The 15,808-nt window shown below is 36.3% G+C and overlaps 6 protein-coding genes across 6 annotated transcripts; 2 read left to right on the top strand and 4 right to left on the bottom strand. All coding sequences in view use genetic code 12, as the record gives it.

Annotated features, from left to right (window-relative positions):
- Window positions 1–968: 968 nt before the first annotated feature.
- On the bottom strand, window positions 969–2,406 carry RTT109 (H3 histone acetyltransferase). Its single transcript, XM_064882473.1, has one exon. The coding sequence runs from the start codon at window positions 2,352–2,354 to the stop codon at window positions 993–995; it is 1,362 nt and encodes a 453-aa protein (XP_064736199.1). The 5' UTR covers window positions 2,355–2,406; the 3' UTR covers window positions 969–992.
- Window positions 2,407–5,428: 3,022 nt separating this feature from the next.
- Window positions 5,429–6,667, top strand: INO2 (Ino2p; the record flags this gene model as incomplete). The annotated part of the gene is made up of 2 exons (XM_064879899.1): window positions 5,429–6,065; window positions 6,183–6,667. 2 exons carry the CDS (start codon window positions 5,429–5,431, stop codon window positions 6,593–6,595), a joined length of 1,050 nt encoding a protein of 349 aa, XP_064736198.1. The 3' UTR covers window positions 6,596–6,667.
- A 207-nt stretch (window positions 6,668–6,874) lies between these two features.
- RJT21DRAFT_131556 (uncharacterized protein) lies at window positions 6,875–8,443 on the top strand (the record flags this gene model as incomplete). The annotated part of the gene is made up of 1 exon (XM_064883060.1): window positions 6,875–8,443. The coding sequence occupies one exon, from the start codon at window positions 6,875–6,877 to the stop codon at window positions 8,441–8,443; it is 1,569 nt and encodes a 522-aa protein (XP_064736197.1).
- Window positions 8,444–9,505: 1,062 nt separating this feature from the next.
- On the bottom strand, window positions 9,506–13,916 carry KIN2 (serine/threonine protein kinase). The gene has a single exon (XM_064882472.1). It carries the CDS (start codon window positions 13,843–13,845, stop codon window positions 9,802–9,804), a length of 4,044 nt encoding a protein of 1,347 aa, XP_064736196.1. The 5' UTR covers window positions 13,846–13,916; the 3' UTR covers window positions 9,506–9,801.
- Window positions 13,917–14,385: 469 nt separating this feature from the next.
- Window positions 14,386–14,936, bottom strand: ATP17 (F1F0 ATP synthase subunit f). The gene is made up of 2 exons (XM_064882471.1): window positions 14,839–14,936; window positions 14,386–14,759 (listed from the first exon to the last, which is right to left on the bottom strand). The coding sequence occupies exons 1-2, from the start codon at window positions 14,899–14,901 to the stop codon at window positions 14,523–14,525; spliced, it is 300 nt and encodes a 99-aa protein (XP_064736195.1). The 5' UTR covers window positions 14,902–14,936; the 3' UTR covers window positions 14,386–14,522.
- Window positions 14,937–15,479: 543 nt separating this feature from the next.
- On the bottom strand, window positions 15,480–15,689 carry LSM6 (U4/U6-U5 snRNP complex subunit; the record flags this gene model as incomplete). The annotated part of the gene is made up of 1 exon (XM_064885591.1): window positions 15,480–15,689. The coding sequence occupies one exon, from the start codon at window positions 15,687–15,689 to the stop codon at window positions 15,480–15,482; it is 210 nt and encodes a 69-aa protein (XP_064736194.1).
- Window positions 15,690–15,808: the final 119 nt, after the last annotated feature.

Genomic DNA, 15,808 nt, shown 5'->3' with positions numbered 1-15,808 from the left:
AGAAGAATGAGTCAACTCGTTTAAATAATGGTGGCGAAATTTCTTCTGTTATCGTTTAACTATAGATCATTCAAATATGTAACACACACGAGGCCATCTTTCACTTATCTATTATCAGTTATTCGTCTACTATTATAATAATAATTAGATACTCCCTTTTTGGTATAGCCTACATCCATGCATCACTACAAAAAAAATTGTAAAAATGTAAAAATAAAAAAATAAAAAAAAAATAAAGAAAAGCATGACATTTTTCGATGCTCTCCTATAAAGATTAAGTATAGGCCCATATTCCAACAAACTAATGTTGGCCTAGATCTTTCACTAATACCAACAAAAAGCTTATGAGCATTTAAATTCATTATGATCTCAACAGTACCAAATTGGTGCTTGTTCGATTTAGTATCAAACTGAATCCTTCGGTGTTTAGCTTATTTAGTTGACACTTTTCTTTATACATTGTTCCCTTTCGTATAAGTAAGTGAAATAGACACTTTTAATGAGAATTATTTTCTTTACGTAATCAGACATTACACCCCACTTAATGACGCTACCATGTGCGCACATGTATGTATTTATTTATTTTGACCGTCATAATTGATCGATTGAAATCTATCTATATGTCTTTGTTTTACTAGATACAATTGATACAATCCAACCAATCATATCTGAATAACAGTGCTAAGAACAGCTATGACTCCGAGACATCTTCAGTTAATGATGATGCATTGATCCTTAAAGATTTAGTCCAATACGATCTTAATAACTGCATTAGAAGAATTGAGATGGCGCTGAGATAGTGCTGAGTTAGGCTTGAGGAAGATAGCTAATCACATGATCATGTAAAGTTTACTACTTACATTATCGTATATACAAATTTGCTAGAGTTTTTGCTACATTTTCTGGCGTTTCTTTTATTTACGATCCAATAACTGCTACTTTTATTGCTGTTTTTTTTAATGATTCCAATTGAATATAAAATTTATAGATTATTACTTCTTTCTTCTAACAAGATTTGTTAGATCAGTAGGCGCCTTTCTCTTTACGGATAATGTATTAACTACCACAGGTTGAGCCGTTTTCTCTACTTTCGGAACTTCAATGTTAATTCTATTTCCCTCTATTTCCTGGTAGATAACAGAGTCTTCATCTTTCGATAACTTTGTATGAATAAATATTGGAATCTTATCAACTACAAGATTTTGAATGTCCAGTTTCTTAGTAAAGCTTTCACCCTTTATGACATTATTTACAAGCTGTTTGTATTGATGAATTGTCATAACTATTCTCTCATCTTCATTCTCGTTGAAATTCGTTGATGGAGAGATATTCATAGTTTGCGATTGACATCCAATCAATCCGACCACATTTCCTAATCTGAATTCTTGTCGAAATCCTAATTCTTGATAGAATTGACCAACTGTCATCCGTTGGTATCTATTCTCCACAATTAAATGCTCTAAGAACCGACCCTTAGGATCATCAGGATATACCGGGATACAATAAATAGCTGTATCTGAATTATCACTATGCTTCTTGTATACGTGTCCCAATGACCAAGACTTAGCTAAATCAGTTAAAAATTTCCGACTTGAAGTTTCATCAGATCCAGGTATCATTAGCTTACAGTCCCAACCGGCAGTTAGTGTTTTATCAATAGTTCGCAACCACCATTTCAATAATTGTGCACCATTAATTATATGCTTATGAGGATTTTTAGATGAATAGGGGTATATATATTGATCTGCTGCCTTGGTAAACAAACATACCCTGATGATTTGCCTTGTTGGGAGAATTCTTAAATGAGATGGCTTGGTAGGTCGCGTAGATGGTTTGGAATTATAGTATGGCAATGATGAATAATAATTAGGAGTCGATTGAAGTTTATGGATTAATTTTTTAATGGAAATTATGGTATCATTATCGTCGGAGTTACCTTCAATTGATACATGTGTATGAATTTTCTTCTCTTTCCTCTTCTTTATACCATAATCATTGATATTATACTCAATTAACCATTGCAATATCACTTTGACTAATTCTCCAATCTTAACCCCTTCATGTTTCACCAATCCGACAGTATCACATTTACTCACAAAGATAATTTGATGGACTGTATTTGAAACATCATTTATGAGTAAGTACACATATATTTCGATCCCAAAAACAATTAAGTCTTCCAGATCAATCAATTGTATCAAGTGTCGAATCTTTACCGTGTCAACTTTTGATGCTTCTGTCTTTTCCAAATGAATGGGAGACTTGATATACGTAGGTCGTGTCTGGATATGAAGGAGCTTAAATTTACATTCCTTAGGCAATTGACTACCAAGAAGGTCTTTTAAAGACGACATTGCCGTGACGAGTGTCTAATTGAAAAAGTGGAATACTGTCAAACTTTCCAGTAATGTAAACAGACTCGTATTTTTCCATAGAAAAAGTGTATATGCAGGTAATCGTAATTATACACTTAAGATACTAATCTTCATGTGATATTAAATTTACATCATCGGGAATAATGCCTATCAATATTGTATGAGTAGGTTATTAATGATATTAATGAATATTAACAAATAATAAGGTTTCAAAAATTAAAATTGTTAGTGTACCTTAATTACAAAGAGAGTTCACATCCTATTGCAGTAAAAGAATTCCTGTAATATCAGGCGATATTGCTATGTTATGTTGTTCAATGGATTCTAGTTTAAAGTGCAATTATTCTAAAGAAAACGCATACGACAACCCTATTGGTCTTGCCCATTAGACAAATTAGTTATATCAATTATTTGGCCTAAGGGTTTAATACCGGAGATTTTCATCCGGTAATCTATACTAAAAATTGAAAACCCCACAAAGCACAGAAGTTATATTTCAGAAAGAGTATGTATGGAAACCATGTCAATCAATCGTATGAGGTAATTATGTTCATTGAAGTTACGGCTTTATGCAATGTTATGCCCCGGCTACAAACTTAACAATCCTATATCCTAATTAGGAACTAATCTTGTTCGGCTGCCCCACCCCCTCTCCGGAGTGCGAAAGATGCTGAGAAACAAGGTGCCGCTATGCAGAACATGACATGGATTTGGGGGTTCGTCATCCCAGTCAATTTTAATTTATTTTTAAAGTTTCGTCGATCTGATTTATCAACTCATTTTATAGGAAAGATGAAATGAAATTAACCCTACAAAATATAAAATATAGAAGACTGGTTGAAGTAATGATACATTCAGACTTTCCCCTCGTCATTCCAATTATTGTCATTCATGTTCTATACATCTCAAGTGAAATTCTGTAAGCTCAATGTAAGTTGAATGATTCCATACTTCTGAGTGCCTACAGCAACTGCGCAATAGTTCAGGCAGACTTCCGCAATAGTGGGGCAACCCACCGGAGTTTACGTAAAATACTATCAAATTAATCTCCTCGTAGGTACGTAATCGCCCTTACTATGTACTTATAATTACTGCATAGTTGAATGCAACCTAAGGATTTAGTTAAAATTTGCTATTATGATTGTTTTTCTCTTGCCCGCCACAAGCACCCCGCAATGGAGAAGCGATCTCAGCAAACTTGAAAGCACTTAGTATACCTGTCATTAGTGATTTCTTCAGGGTTGCCTTGCTGTAGTTACCTGGAATGAGTAAACTACTTGCAGATGTCTTGCAGATGTACTTCAGTTACCACCGAGTGCCAAGTAACCAACAATAGTCGTGCGTATCTAGAGTGTAATCACAGAAAGAAAACTCCACATTGGTTGTATCCCTTCATCCAGACAAGGCACTAAACAATTACTGAATGTAAAGACCATGGTTATTTGATCTGTAGCGGAGGCAGATAGGTATTAATAGTAAACAATAGAAAATAGAAGTCGGTTTAATAAGTTTGAGCTAACTCCTACAAAATAAAAGTTATATCAGAAAATAAACTTGACTTCTCCACAGACACAGTTAGAGCCTCATAAAGTGAACTATCTATGTATCTATATATCTAATTCAGAGGTATATACTCAAATAATGAACTAATTATTCATAGGTTGAAGTCGAGCTTGTAGATCACCAACTGTAATTGACAATTCTCTGATTACAATTGAGCGCAAACATTTCGTTTTTTTGTAACTGTCGCTAGTTCCAAGAGTATTTACCACAAAAAAAGCTTAATAATTGTAAGGCTGAGTTTTAGATGGTCTAGAAGGTTGGTGAGAGTATTCTTAGGATTCGTTGGGTAATTAAGTTAGGTGAAAAGGAAGCAATTGATTTTCAAAGAAGTTTGATGAATTGATGAATTTCACTATACGGAACAAAGGATAAGATGAAAAGAAGTCAATTGTACTTAATGAATGCTAAAGTAGCAACATTCAAGATTCTATGCATTACCCCAACTTTCTACTTGATTTGTATAACTCTACTTAACTAGGCTAGATTACTGCAGTTGCAAAATGACTCGAAGGTTAAACACTACCTAATTAGGTAAGAGATATAATTGTTAACCCAAAATGTATGCATGTACCGTCATGGAATTAATGCAAGAGGAGGAGATAATGCTGCACATAGCGGGAAAAAAATTGCGTTTTGAATTTAGGGTGCGGTGTTTCCTTTAGTCCATGGGAGATCAATTTACGTATATCTTGACTGCAACATTAACAAATCTACAAGTGAGTTTTGTACAAATCCTTATTAATGATTTATTGTTGAGATGTAGAAAGGGATAAAGTTTGTGGAGTATGTGACATTCACTGGGCTGCCTCAAGTTTGCTGTTGCAGATTGCAGAGTGCAGCCAAGTAGTGCTTGAATTTAGTGAGTGACTAAGATAGTGAGTACTAGAATGACCGAGTATTGAGTAGATAGGTATAGAGTTGATGAGTGACTGAGAAGAGAATTAATGAGTATTGAATAGCCAGTTGCTGACGTCAGATAGTACAACTGAAGTTTCTCTACAACCGCGACTTAACCGTTCCTTAAAATAGAGTGGGCTACCCCTTTACTACATGCCGCGGTCTTCGGCAAGCTGGGGGGCAATAAAGTTACCTGGCGAAAAAAAGTCTCTAGCAAAAACAGTAAAATGCAGAAAATAATGGGCAAAAACAGAAAAAAAAATTAATTAAAAATAACAATACTAATAATAAAATAATAATAAAATAAAAAAAAAATAAAGTAAAATCACTAATTATTGTTAATTTTCAATTCTGTCCGCTAACTATCGCTAAGAAACCGGGGTATAAAGACAGGAGGATTTCGTATAAATAACTGGCAACATCTCCTAAGTTAATGGGAATAGTATACAAACAATAAATTTGCAAATTAATTTTCATTAGTTCAGTAATTTTCGTTACACCAATCTAAATCACTCGGTAAATTCCAATTTCATTAGCCTATCCAATAATTCAGTAACTGACTCATAACAAACCCAGTAACTACAACACTAACTATGGATTTCACAACGGGATCTCTGTCCCATGGCAAGGACCACCATGACATTTTGGACATGGTGACAGCCGATATGGACTTTGAACAAGCATTCATGATGTACAATTCACTTCAACAAAAGCAAGCTCAAAGTTCAATAGAGCAATTACAAAAGGTGCAAATGTTGAATCAAAGTTATATTCCAGAAACTGATCATCAACATTATGGAAGCCATGACTTTTCCGATCATCGTAGTCAAATTTTGAATACCCAAACCTATCCAACTAGTCACCGGTTTGATGCCGAGGATGACGAAGACGATGATATGGAAGAACATAATGAATTTGATCAGTTCTTTTCCAATACAGAAGCAAATGCCTTGGACAGCTTTTTGGATAACTTGACTAACTCAACTAATCCATTACAATTTTATAATATCGGAGGAAGTAGTTCCCATACTCATCAGGAATTGCCTATATTCGACTTACACACAATGAAGGAACAGCAAAAGGTGCTGGTAGATCATGAGAATCTTCGACAGGAATTGACGGATGCATTCAGTCATCCTTCACTTAAGGGTCTTAATCTTAATTCCGGATCATCTTCATCTTCATCTTCATCTTCATCATTATCATCATCAACCAATATTAATCCTCATAGTCAATTACCTACTCCAGTCGATTCTCGACAATCTTCATATTCAACTACTACCGGATCTCTTATATATGTGAAGCAACAGGATTTGCCCACTTATAGTGATGATCAAGAAATTGAAGATAATGATAGTGATATGTTAACTCCTCCTTCAAGTGATGTTGAAAGTAAACGGTTCAGATCCGGTACCCTCGGAGTCATTGACGGAACTCCAATCAAAAAGAAGAGAAGAAGTTCAACCAAACCCCTTCTTTCTTTGGAACAAAAAAGGCTCAACCATTCTCATTCGGAACAGAAGAGAAGACAATTGTGTAAATTGGCATATCAACGATGTTTGAATTTGATTATTGATATTGATGCCTTCAACAAACTTCCGGAACTCAATGAGGCTGAACGCAAATCAAAGCGAGCCCGGATCAATAAAGAAGGATTACCCAATTTGTCAAAACACAATGCTCTTGTTCGTATTAGTAACGAGATGCTTCTCATCAAGGGGATGAATGAGAAGTTGGCGCAATTAATTGAGCGTTCATAGTTCATAATTCCGGTCTATTATAGAGTATCTACTTCTTCTATGTATTAATGCACGACGTAATGAAAGTCTAGTAGAGTAAATGTAGAATGAGTAGAGTAAAGTATGACTGAAGGGGGTTTATAGTTGAGTTCCGGTAGTGACAGTAGTCGGATCTTTAGTAGAGAAAACATCCATGACGCAATACTCAACATGGCCAACGCGTTGAAATTTCAATCTGTCTCGATTTTTCAAAATCCATCATCAACTGTACCCACTAACTCCATTACTACCAATACCAAAATGCCTCCTAAAAGTAAACCGACCACACCGGTCGTGGAGGATCCCATTGACGAGAAGTATGTATTGAAATTCCCGGCCTTTTCCGACCAAGTCCAGACTCTTCAAAAGCTTGGACCATTGATCTTGGCTAATCAAGCTAGTGAACAATATTCGAGTCCGGAATTGATTCAACTTAGAAATAGTTATAAATATATCTATGTAGTTAATTGGCTATACCATTGTCGAGGATTTGTGCGGTTACAGTCGGAATACTTTGATGTAGACGTGTTTGAATTGGAATTATTGAATTATTTCCCTATAGTCAATTCCGGATATGAACAGGATGGAGCAGTTAAAGATGGACAGTTATTTATTCAAAAATTGAAGTTGAATTTAATTTCAACTTTACAGAACTCGAAACTTTCATCATTAAACAATTTTGAGACTATATTCAAGTTATGGTTCGGAAGTCAGACGCCTCTCGGAGGATCCGATGAAGATGATGATGAACAAGGACCAGTAGAAGGACAAGAAGGTGAACTACCAGTACAAAAGAAACAACAGGAAGTAGAGACGAAATTCGATGAATTGAGTATTGCCGATAAGTTTGAGATTATCTATATTTTAATATCTACTATCTCCAGTTATTCCAAGTTCCGGGATTGGATCGATAAGAATAATCTTTCGGTTGATAATCTTCGACTTGTACCTATTTATACTCATCCAGTAGGTTCTACAGGTTCAGAAGATTATTTACTTTTATTTGATAATACTAGATTATATAAGAGAATTATTCATTATCATGCTCTTGTTGTTCCTAAGAAACGTAAGTTATCACCGGTTGATCCTAATGTGACATTTAAACCAAGTCAATTTGATGTTGAAATATCCGATATTCAATTTGAATTAGTTTATAAGAATGTTTATGAATATAATTCATTTGTTAAAGGGTTAAAGTTAAAGAAACTTAAGCCGGTGCTTGTGCGCCCGGAAGTGGTGGAGTCGGTGCTCGGATCTGAGATAAAAAAGAGACGATACTTAACCAATAAGAAGAAAGAAGTTCAATTATTATCATTATTATCGACAAGGAAACGGTCACTTCGATTAGAGATTAAAGAGAAACAAAAGCATGAAGAATTGGAGAAGCAAAGATTACAAGAAGAGTATGAATTAAAGTTGGCTGCTCAGAAACGGTCAGAAAGACGGACTCGATCAACCGATACGAGTGGATATGTTCAACGAGATTATGGGCATGGATTATCGAGAGATGAGAGATTAAAGTTGAGGAGAGTGGGGACACCTGTATTCACGCCTACGCCGGAAGTGAGAGAGGTAGAGGAAGTAAAGGAGGTTAATGGTGAAGAGCCGGTGGTGGTTGAGTCGGAAGTGAAGTCGGAAGTTGTTGATGTTGTTAGTGAAGATGAAGTTGAAGACGAGGAAGTCACTGAAGGAGTTAGTGTAGTTGAATCGGAAGCCAAGCCGGAAATTGTTGATGTTGTTAGTGAAGATGAAGCTGAAAGAGTTGAAGGTAAAGTTACTGCGAATGGACATAGTGAGCCAGTGACAGAAGTACCGGAGACATCAGTTTAGAGTTTGAAGAGGTATTGTACAGTTACAGTAGATAGCACTAATAATATGTAATCATTAGAAACTTATAGTAAGTAATGTATACTAGAACAATAATTGTATGAGAAACAGTAGTACATAGTTAGAGCATTGGTGATACTAAGAGTAACTAGTGAGTAATAGCAGTAGTAGTTTGATTACACAGTAGCAGCAGTAGTAGTTTGATTACACAGTATCAGTAGTACTATACACTAACAGTACACCGAAGTAGTGAACCGTTGCACTTCAGTAATACACTTAATAGTATACTGCTATTAACTCTCAGTAACCGTCAGTACAGTAACTCTACAATCGCACAGTTAAGTATAATGACTACAGTAACACTAGTGGAAGTACATACCTAGCCAGTCTAATAGTAACACTTAGTAGCAGTAGTCACCGTACAACTAACATAAGTAGTAATATTAATAGTACATGATAGGAGTAATATTAATAGTATTACGAGTACTTAGTATCTATTCTACTGGTAAGTTTTAGTAAGTAAGTATATAATAGTACATAGTAGTCGTATCCATTCTAATGTATCCATTCTAATGTACCTATACCAATAGTAAGTTAACAGTATACAACAGTCATAGTAGCAGTAGTAATAGAATATTATGTAATAGTAGTAATAACAGTAATATTAGTAACAGTATACCAGTACATAGTATACGTACATAGTATACCAGTACATAGTATACGTACATAGTATACCAGTACATAGTATACCAGTACATAGTATACCAGTACATAGTATACCAGTAGTACATAGTATACCAGTACATAGTATACCAGTAGTACATAGTATACCAGTAGTACACTTCAGTCTTCAGTTCAGTAACATTACAAAACACATTATCTATCGTATGTGTATTCAGTATCAGCTATGTCTAGAAGTATAAGTAGTAAGAGTAAGAGTAAGAGTAAGAGTAAGAGTAAGAGTAAGAGTAAGAGTAAGAGTAAGAGTAAGAGTAAGAGTAAGAGTAAGAGTAGTAGTAGTAGTAGTAGTAAGAGTAGTAGTAGTAGTAGTAGTAGTAGTGTACTATTCTACTATTGTAAGTGTAACAGTGACTGTTCTACCATTTTACAATAGTAACAGAATAGAATAGAATAGAATAGTACCACTTTATGTCTTCTGCTCATCATCTCATACCTTTACACATATAAACCTTTCTTAGATTCATATATACCATACTTTCTTATACTCTCTACCTGTATAAGTTACAAGTATACAACACTACTGTACTATACTGTACTGTAATACTACACTCTACTCTACACTCTACTCTACACTCACTCCACTCACTCCCTCCACTCTTATAAATATATTAATGCTATACTCACAAATTCAATTCCGTCAAGATCTGACTGGCCAACGTCTTATAATTCCATGTATTCCCCAATAACTTCTTAAATTGAACTCCATATAATCCCACTAATGGAACTTTAACTATATGAATTTCAAATTTTAATGGAGATTTACTACCTCGTTGTCTTTCATTACCACTACCACTGGCATTAGATACTGAATGTTGATGTCTAGCTTTCTGTTCAAGTTTAGAGGAAATTAACATATCACTACCTCCTCCATATCCATTTAAGGAATCAGCAGAATTATCATCTCCTCCTCCTCCTCGATCTTCATATTCATCATACTCAAATTCATCATCTGGATATAACCCTCTCATAACTTTAGTGGTAGCAGGAGTATTAGGAGGCATAAGAACTTGTGATCCATTCTTTTTCCTATACCCTCCCACCGAAAACTTTCTACGATGTCCTCCAATAGAATTAGAAGATTTATGAGAAATTTTAATTGACGGTGATAATGGTTGACTATTAAGTTGTAATGAAGGTTGTCTTGAAGGAGTTCGTTGTTCTGGTTCAGGAGTCTTTGTTCTTAAGATCTCCTTTTCATGAATTGATGATGAAGTCGATTTAAATGCATCTCCATAAAGTTTCCGTTCTTCACTATTCTCATCTCCATGACTATCTCCAGTTGTGTGACTTTCTCCATCTACTCCTTCTGCTTCTGCTGCTGCTGCTGCTTCTGCTGCTTCTGCCTCTGCCTCTATATGGTGTTGTTGAATAAGTAAACTATCAAGTGGCTGAACAGAAGGTGTATGAATACATACAAATCCTCCCTTAACTTCTTGAAATCTAACTCCCAATTTACTCAATACATTAATTATATTATATCTAATCACGGGTAATGGTTTGGTGGATGTGGTTTGTACAGAAAAGAATCCCTTTAAGAATAATGTCTTACAATGCTCAATCGATGGCATACTATTTGGTTTAGCATTATTGAATTGTTCAATGATTTCTTCTTCTGTTAATTGAGCTATCTCTTGATAATCAACATCGTCTAGACGTACATCATCAAAGAATCCTGTATTATTACTTGAAGTATCTCCTGTTGTGGTGGATCCTCCTGCTCCTGCTCCTCCTCCACCTCCACTTCCACCTCCTACTAATTCATCACTATTTTGATTAGCCATAGCATTGGGTAATGGAGGATATTGACTACTAGTACCTCGGTTTCTATTGTAATTATACGAATCCTTACGTATATGTCCTCCCACAGATTTGGCTCTTGCCGTTGGATGAAGCTTTCTACCTCCACTTTCAATACTTAATTTATCATTAGCAGGTATAACAGTATTCCCACTATATTTAGGTACTGGAGGCATGATTTCTACGGGGATAAATCCATGGAATTTCGCAGGAGCTTTGGAATTAGTTGATGATGATCGTCCATGCTGAACTTTACTACTATCATTAGTATTAATGGTAGATGATTTACTCTTGGCTGTTTCTGTAGAATTAGTACTGGAATTATTGGCTGAAGTACCCAAATTAAGTCGAGAACTAGTGGATTTTTCCTTCGCAGTAATCTTCATACTGACTCCTCTACGAACCATTGGATCTCTTCTACCACTGGCACTGGCACTGGTATTGGTATTGGTACTGGTACCGCTAGTGCCAGTTTCAAGTGTTGGTAATGGAGGAGGTGATCGATTAGAATCTCCTGATGGAGGTGGAGGCGATGAAGATTTCTTCTTATACGATAACTTTCTTAAGATGGAATTAATTCCGGCATTCTTAGCCGGATCTAAAGTGTCTCGACCATTATTACTATCACGAGGACTGAGTTGTTGTTCGGGGATTACTGATTCCGGTAATTCCTTTGGTGGAGGTGGAGGTGGAGATTGAGAATTTCTATGAGTAGTTGTTGGAATCGTTGAAGTATGAGCTTGAGGTGGGAAAGAGATGGCAGCTAATGGAGCTTGAGCTGTTAATAATTCTGCTCTAGCCTTTTCAGTAGAGATGGATCTTACTGGTACATCCAATTTAACTGCTTGTAATTGTTGTTGTTGCTGTTGTAATTGCTGTTGCTGTTGCTGTTGCTGTTGTTGAGCTCTGACTGCTTCTTCCTTAGCCTTTTTCCGTTTCTTCATCTCATCTACCAAGTAATATATGGAGATTAAGGGATGGAAACCTCCTGTCGGATCGGGTAAAATATGAGCATTGGATGCCGAAGCATATTCTCTCCCTTGATCAGTTAATTTATACCAATTTTCACAACTCATTTGATATTCTACACTAGTTAATACATTAGTTAATTCTTCAGTTATATGTTGAATTGATCCTAAATCAAATGAAGCAATTGTCTTAATAATTTCTCCATCTAATGGTAAAGTTAATGGGATTCGTTTAGGTAAATAACTGGAAACTTTATAATCATAACCTTTATTCATCCAAGGATGTTGTAATACTTCAAAAAGACTGGCTCTCTTGGTGGGATCAACGACTAACATTCGAGATAATAATGATATACATTCTCGAGATAAGAAATCAGGATATTCTACATTGCCCTTTTTAATCTTTTCATGTAATACCGAAACTGATTGATCATCAAATGGAACTTTCCCACAAACTAATACATAAAGTACCACTCCAAATGACCAAATATCAACTTCGGGTCCAGTATATGGTTTAGCACTTAATAATTCTGGAGCAGCAAAATATAATGATCCACAATAAGTCTTTAATAAAGATTTAGGAGAATATAAATTCGATAATCCAAAATCAATAATCTTTATATCTCCCTTTTCATTAATCATAATATTTTCAATTTTTAAATCTCGATGTACAACATTATTACGATGACAATAATCTAAAGCTGATCCAATACCTCTGGCGAATTTCCGGGCATGTTTTTCCTTTAATGATCCATGTGCTACTATATAATCTAACATTTGTCCTCCTTCAACATATTCAAATAACATATAATAATGATTAGTCATGGGAACCATTTCATATAATCGACAAATAAATGGATGAAATAATAATCGTCCAAGTGATCCTTCTCGTATAGTTCGTTTATCTCGTGCTATTTCCTTTTCATATTCTTTATGTCTTTGAGCTGCTTCTTGAGTACTCGTAGGTGGAGCATCATTGGCATGAGCTCTTTGATATAATTTAGCAGCTCGGGGGATGATTTTAACTGCACAAATCTCATGGGTTGTATTATGTTGAGCCAATTTAACTTTCCCCATTGATCCTGCTCCGATGGTTTTAACAAAATCCCAATCTCCAATAGATTTTCTATAGAATTGTTGTTGAGCTGGAGGTTTTTGATTGGATTGATTGGATTGTTGGACCGTTGCGGCCGCAGGCGTTTGAGCTGGTGATGGTGCTGGAACAGGTACAGGACCAGGCACCAGTCCTGATTGATTTGATACTGGAACTGGTTGTGTTGGAGGAGGGGCATGAGGTTTGCTGGCCTCTACGGAATGGTGATGATGATGATGATGATGTTGCAGAGACTGTGACTGAGACTGTGACTGTGGTTGAGTATACCGAGGAAGGTCACCGGATACTTTGGAATGTCCCAATTCCGGAGAGTTGATAGATGCTGGAGGTAAGAGCTCATTACGAACAGATGTATTGATAGGAGCCGGCGGTGGAGGAGGAGGTTGGGATCGGGACGGGCCCGGTGGGGCTCTGGGCGGAATGCTTTTGGAGAATGAGGGGACTCTCTTATGGATCTGTTGTTGTAATGATTGTGGTTGTTGCTGCTGTTGTTGTTGAGGTGGAGGAGGAGGAGGTGGTGGTGGATGCAGTTGCGGAGTTACTGGCTGCTGAAAGCTGAGATTGTGTTGTCCAAAGGGTTCTGTAACATAATTAGGAGATGCCATATCTTCCAGAGGCTGTCTATGGTTGAGATCCGACCGAGAATTCTTTAGAGTTCCACTAACACTTCTAAGCATTCTTGGAGTTGCTGGTTGATTCTTTGGTTGATGACCGTCATTATGTTGCAGTTGAGATTGAGAGTTGGCCACTCCCAGCGGGGCGGAATCATAACCAAATGGATCCATAATGTTAGCCAGTGATGGGGCAATACGATTGAGGTTCCTATGGTATGATTTGGGTCAATTCCAGAGGTATTATTGATAGATTAGTTAGTAGTTAGTCGTAGTCGACGGTAAAATTCAGGTGGTGAATTATGGGCAGGGGGGTGTGCGGATACCGTACCGGAGGGGGCGACAGATCCGGGGGAAGAGGGCTCGGAAATAGTAGTAGTTATATTACGAACTAGTGCTACGTATATGCAATTAGTACTAACTGCTACGTATATAACAGTGCAATTACTCAGCACACTTAGTAGTAATGCTACGAGGTAGTCATAGTACAGTGTACAGCACTATACGTACTTGTACTGTACTATAGTGTACTGTATGTCTTGTTGGTTATGATTATTTTAGCTAATGCGTACTACCACAACTACAACTAGCAGTACATTTACTTCTACTACTACGGACTATTAGTACTATCACTCATAACCAGTAACTTAATATGAGCACTACAGTTACAGTGCCACAGTACTGCACTACTCTACTATAGTACTACTCCACCATTGGACTTCTGCACTACTCTACTATTACAGTACTCAGTACTCAGTACTCATTACTCAGTACTCAGTACTACTCTACATACTACTACAGTACTCCATACTATTCTCTTAATCAATACTTATATTAATTTAACTATATCTCTAATGATGATGTTTCAAGTGAGTTTGGTATTCCCAAGTATAACCTAATAAAATGATTCCAATGGCTAAATGAAGTAATGGTTTACCAGAGGCATTATCTCCATCAAAATAGGCTGCCTTATATCTAGCAAATGGATTAGTTGGTTTCTTAGCAGCTGGGGCTGGTCCAGTAGGTAATTTTTTATAGAATGAAACCACTTCGGCCATTCTTTTGGCATTTGGATTTGATCCAAGGTTCTACAATAATGTTAGTAAATCTATCTATATTAATTATATTAGTACTAGTCAACGACTCGTCTCAATTTCTTTTACATACCTTTGCCGAAGCAATCTTGGGAGGAATGATGGTAGACAATTGTCTTCTAGCGATAAATGACATTGGCGGTAGTGAAGGTAATGGTGGTTCGCTAAAGTATGGTCGTAGTTGGTGGTGGATTTCAATTTACAATTTTTTCATTTGGCTTATGCGCACGACGGTGTTGAGTTCGAGCTGTGATTGGTGGGAGTCACGCGGAGGGTGCGCGTGACTACCAGTACTACTACTATACTATAACTACTACTAATACTGTAACTACGAATACTGTAACTACTCTCTAAGTCTATCTTACTATGGTGAACCATTAGGCTATAGTATGCACAGGCTAGTATTACTATAGTTGTTTAGCGTACAACAGTCACAGTAACTGTTATATGGAGAAAAGCACGTGACTCATTATCCTACACTACACTACACTACACTTTCTAGTACTACAACTCTACAACAACTTATGTCATACTAATCTTATACTGATACATGCATTAAGCTATAATATACACAAGTGACGCAAATCACTATAATTAATTAGTGTTACTGTTACAGCACTTTAAGGTACTGTGACAGTACTTCACTCTTCACTTATATACAACACTAAAATCGTTAGTACTCCCTCTCTCTATTAATAAACTTTTATACAACTCCTATTCATACATACCATTATTACCTCTGATAAATACATCTCCATACGTTCTAGAACTTTCTCCAGCAACTTCTGTTCCATTCTGTAATACAACATTCATAAATCCATCAATACTTTGTAATACTCCAGCATACTTAACTCCATTATGAAGTTTGACTGTAACGGATGAGCCAATGATATTACTTAAGAAATGGGAGGGGTCGGTAGACATGCTGATATATACTGATGGTTCTGATTTGTACTGATAGTTATACTCACTGTTCGTTTGATACTGATACTGCCTGTTTAAGGACGGTCGGTGAAACTTTTTCTAAGGAGCGTCGTGTGTCC

The sequence above is a fragment of the Scheffersomyces amazonensis genome, assembly GCF_036850825.1.
Source record: "Scheffersomyces amazonensis strain UFMG-HMD-26.3 chromosome Unknown RJT21scaffold_7, whole genome shotgun sequence".
In the NCBI taxonomy this organism is placed as follows: Eukaryota; Fungi; Ascomycota; class Pichiomycetes; order Serinales; family Debaryomycetaceae; genus Scheffersomyces; species Scheffersomyces amazonensis.
The sequence above is the reverse complement of the archived record's forward strand: the minus strand, read 5'-3'. Positions and strand labels throughout refer to the sequence as shown.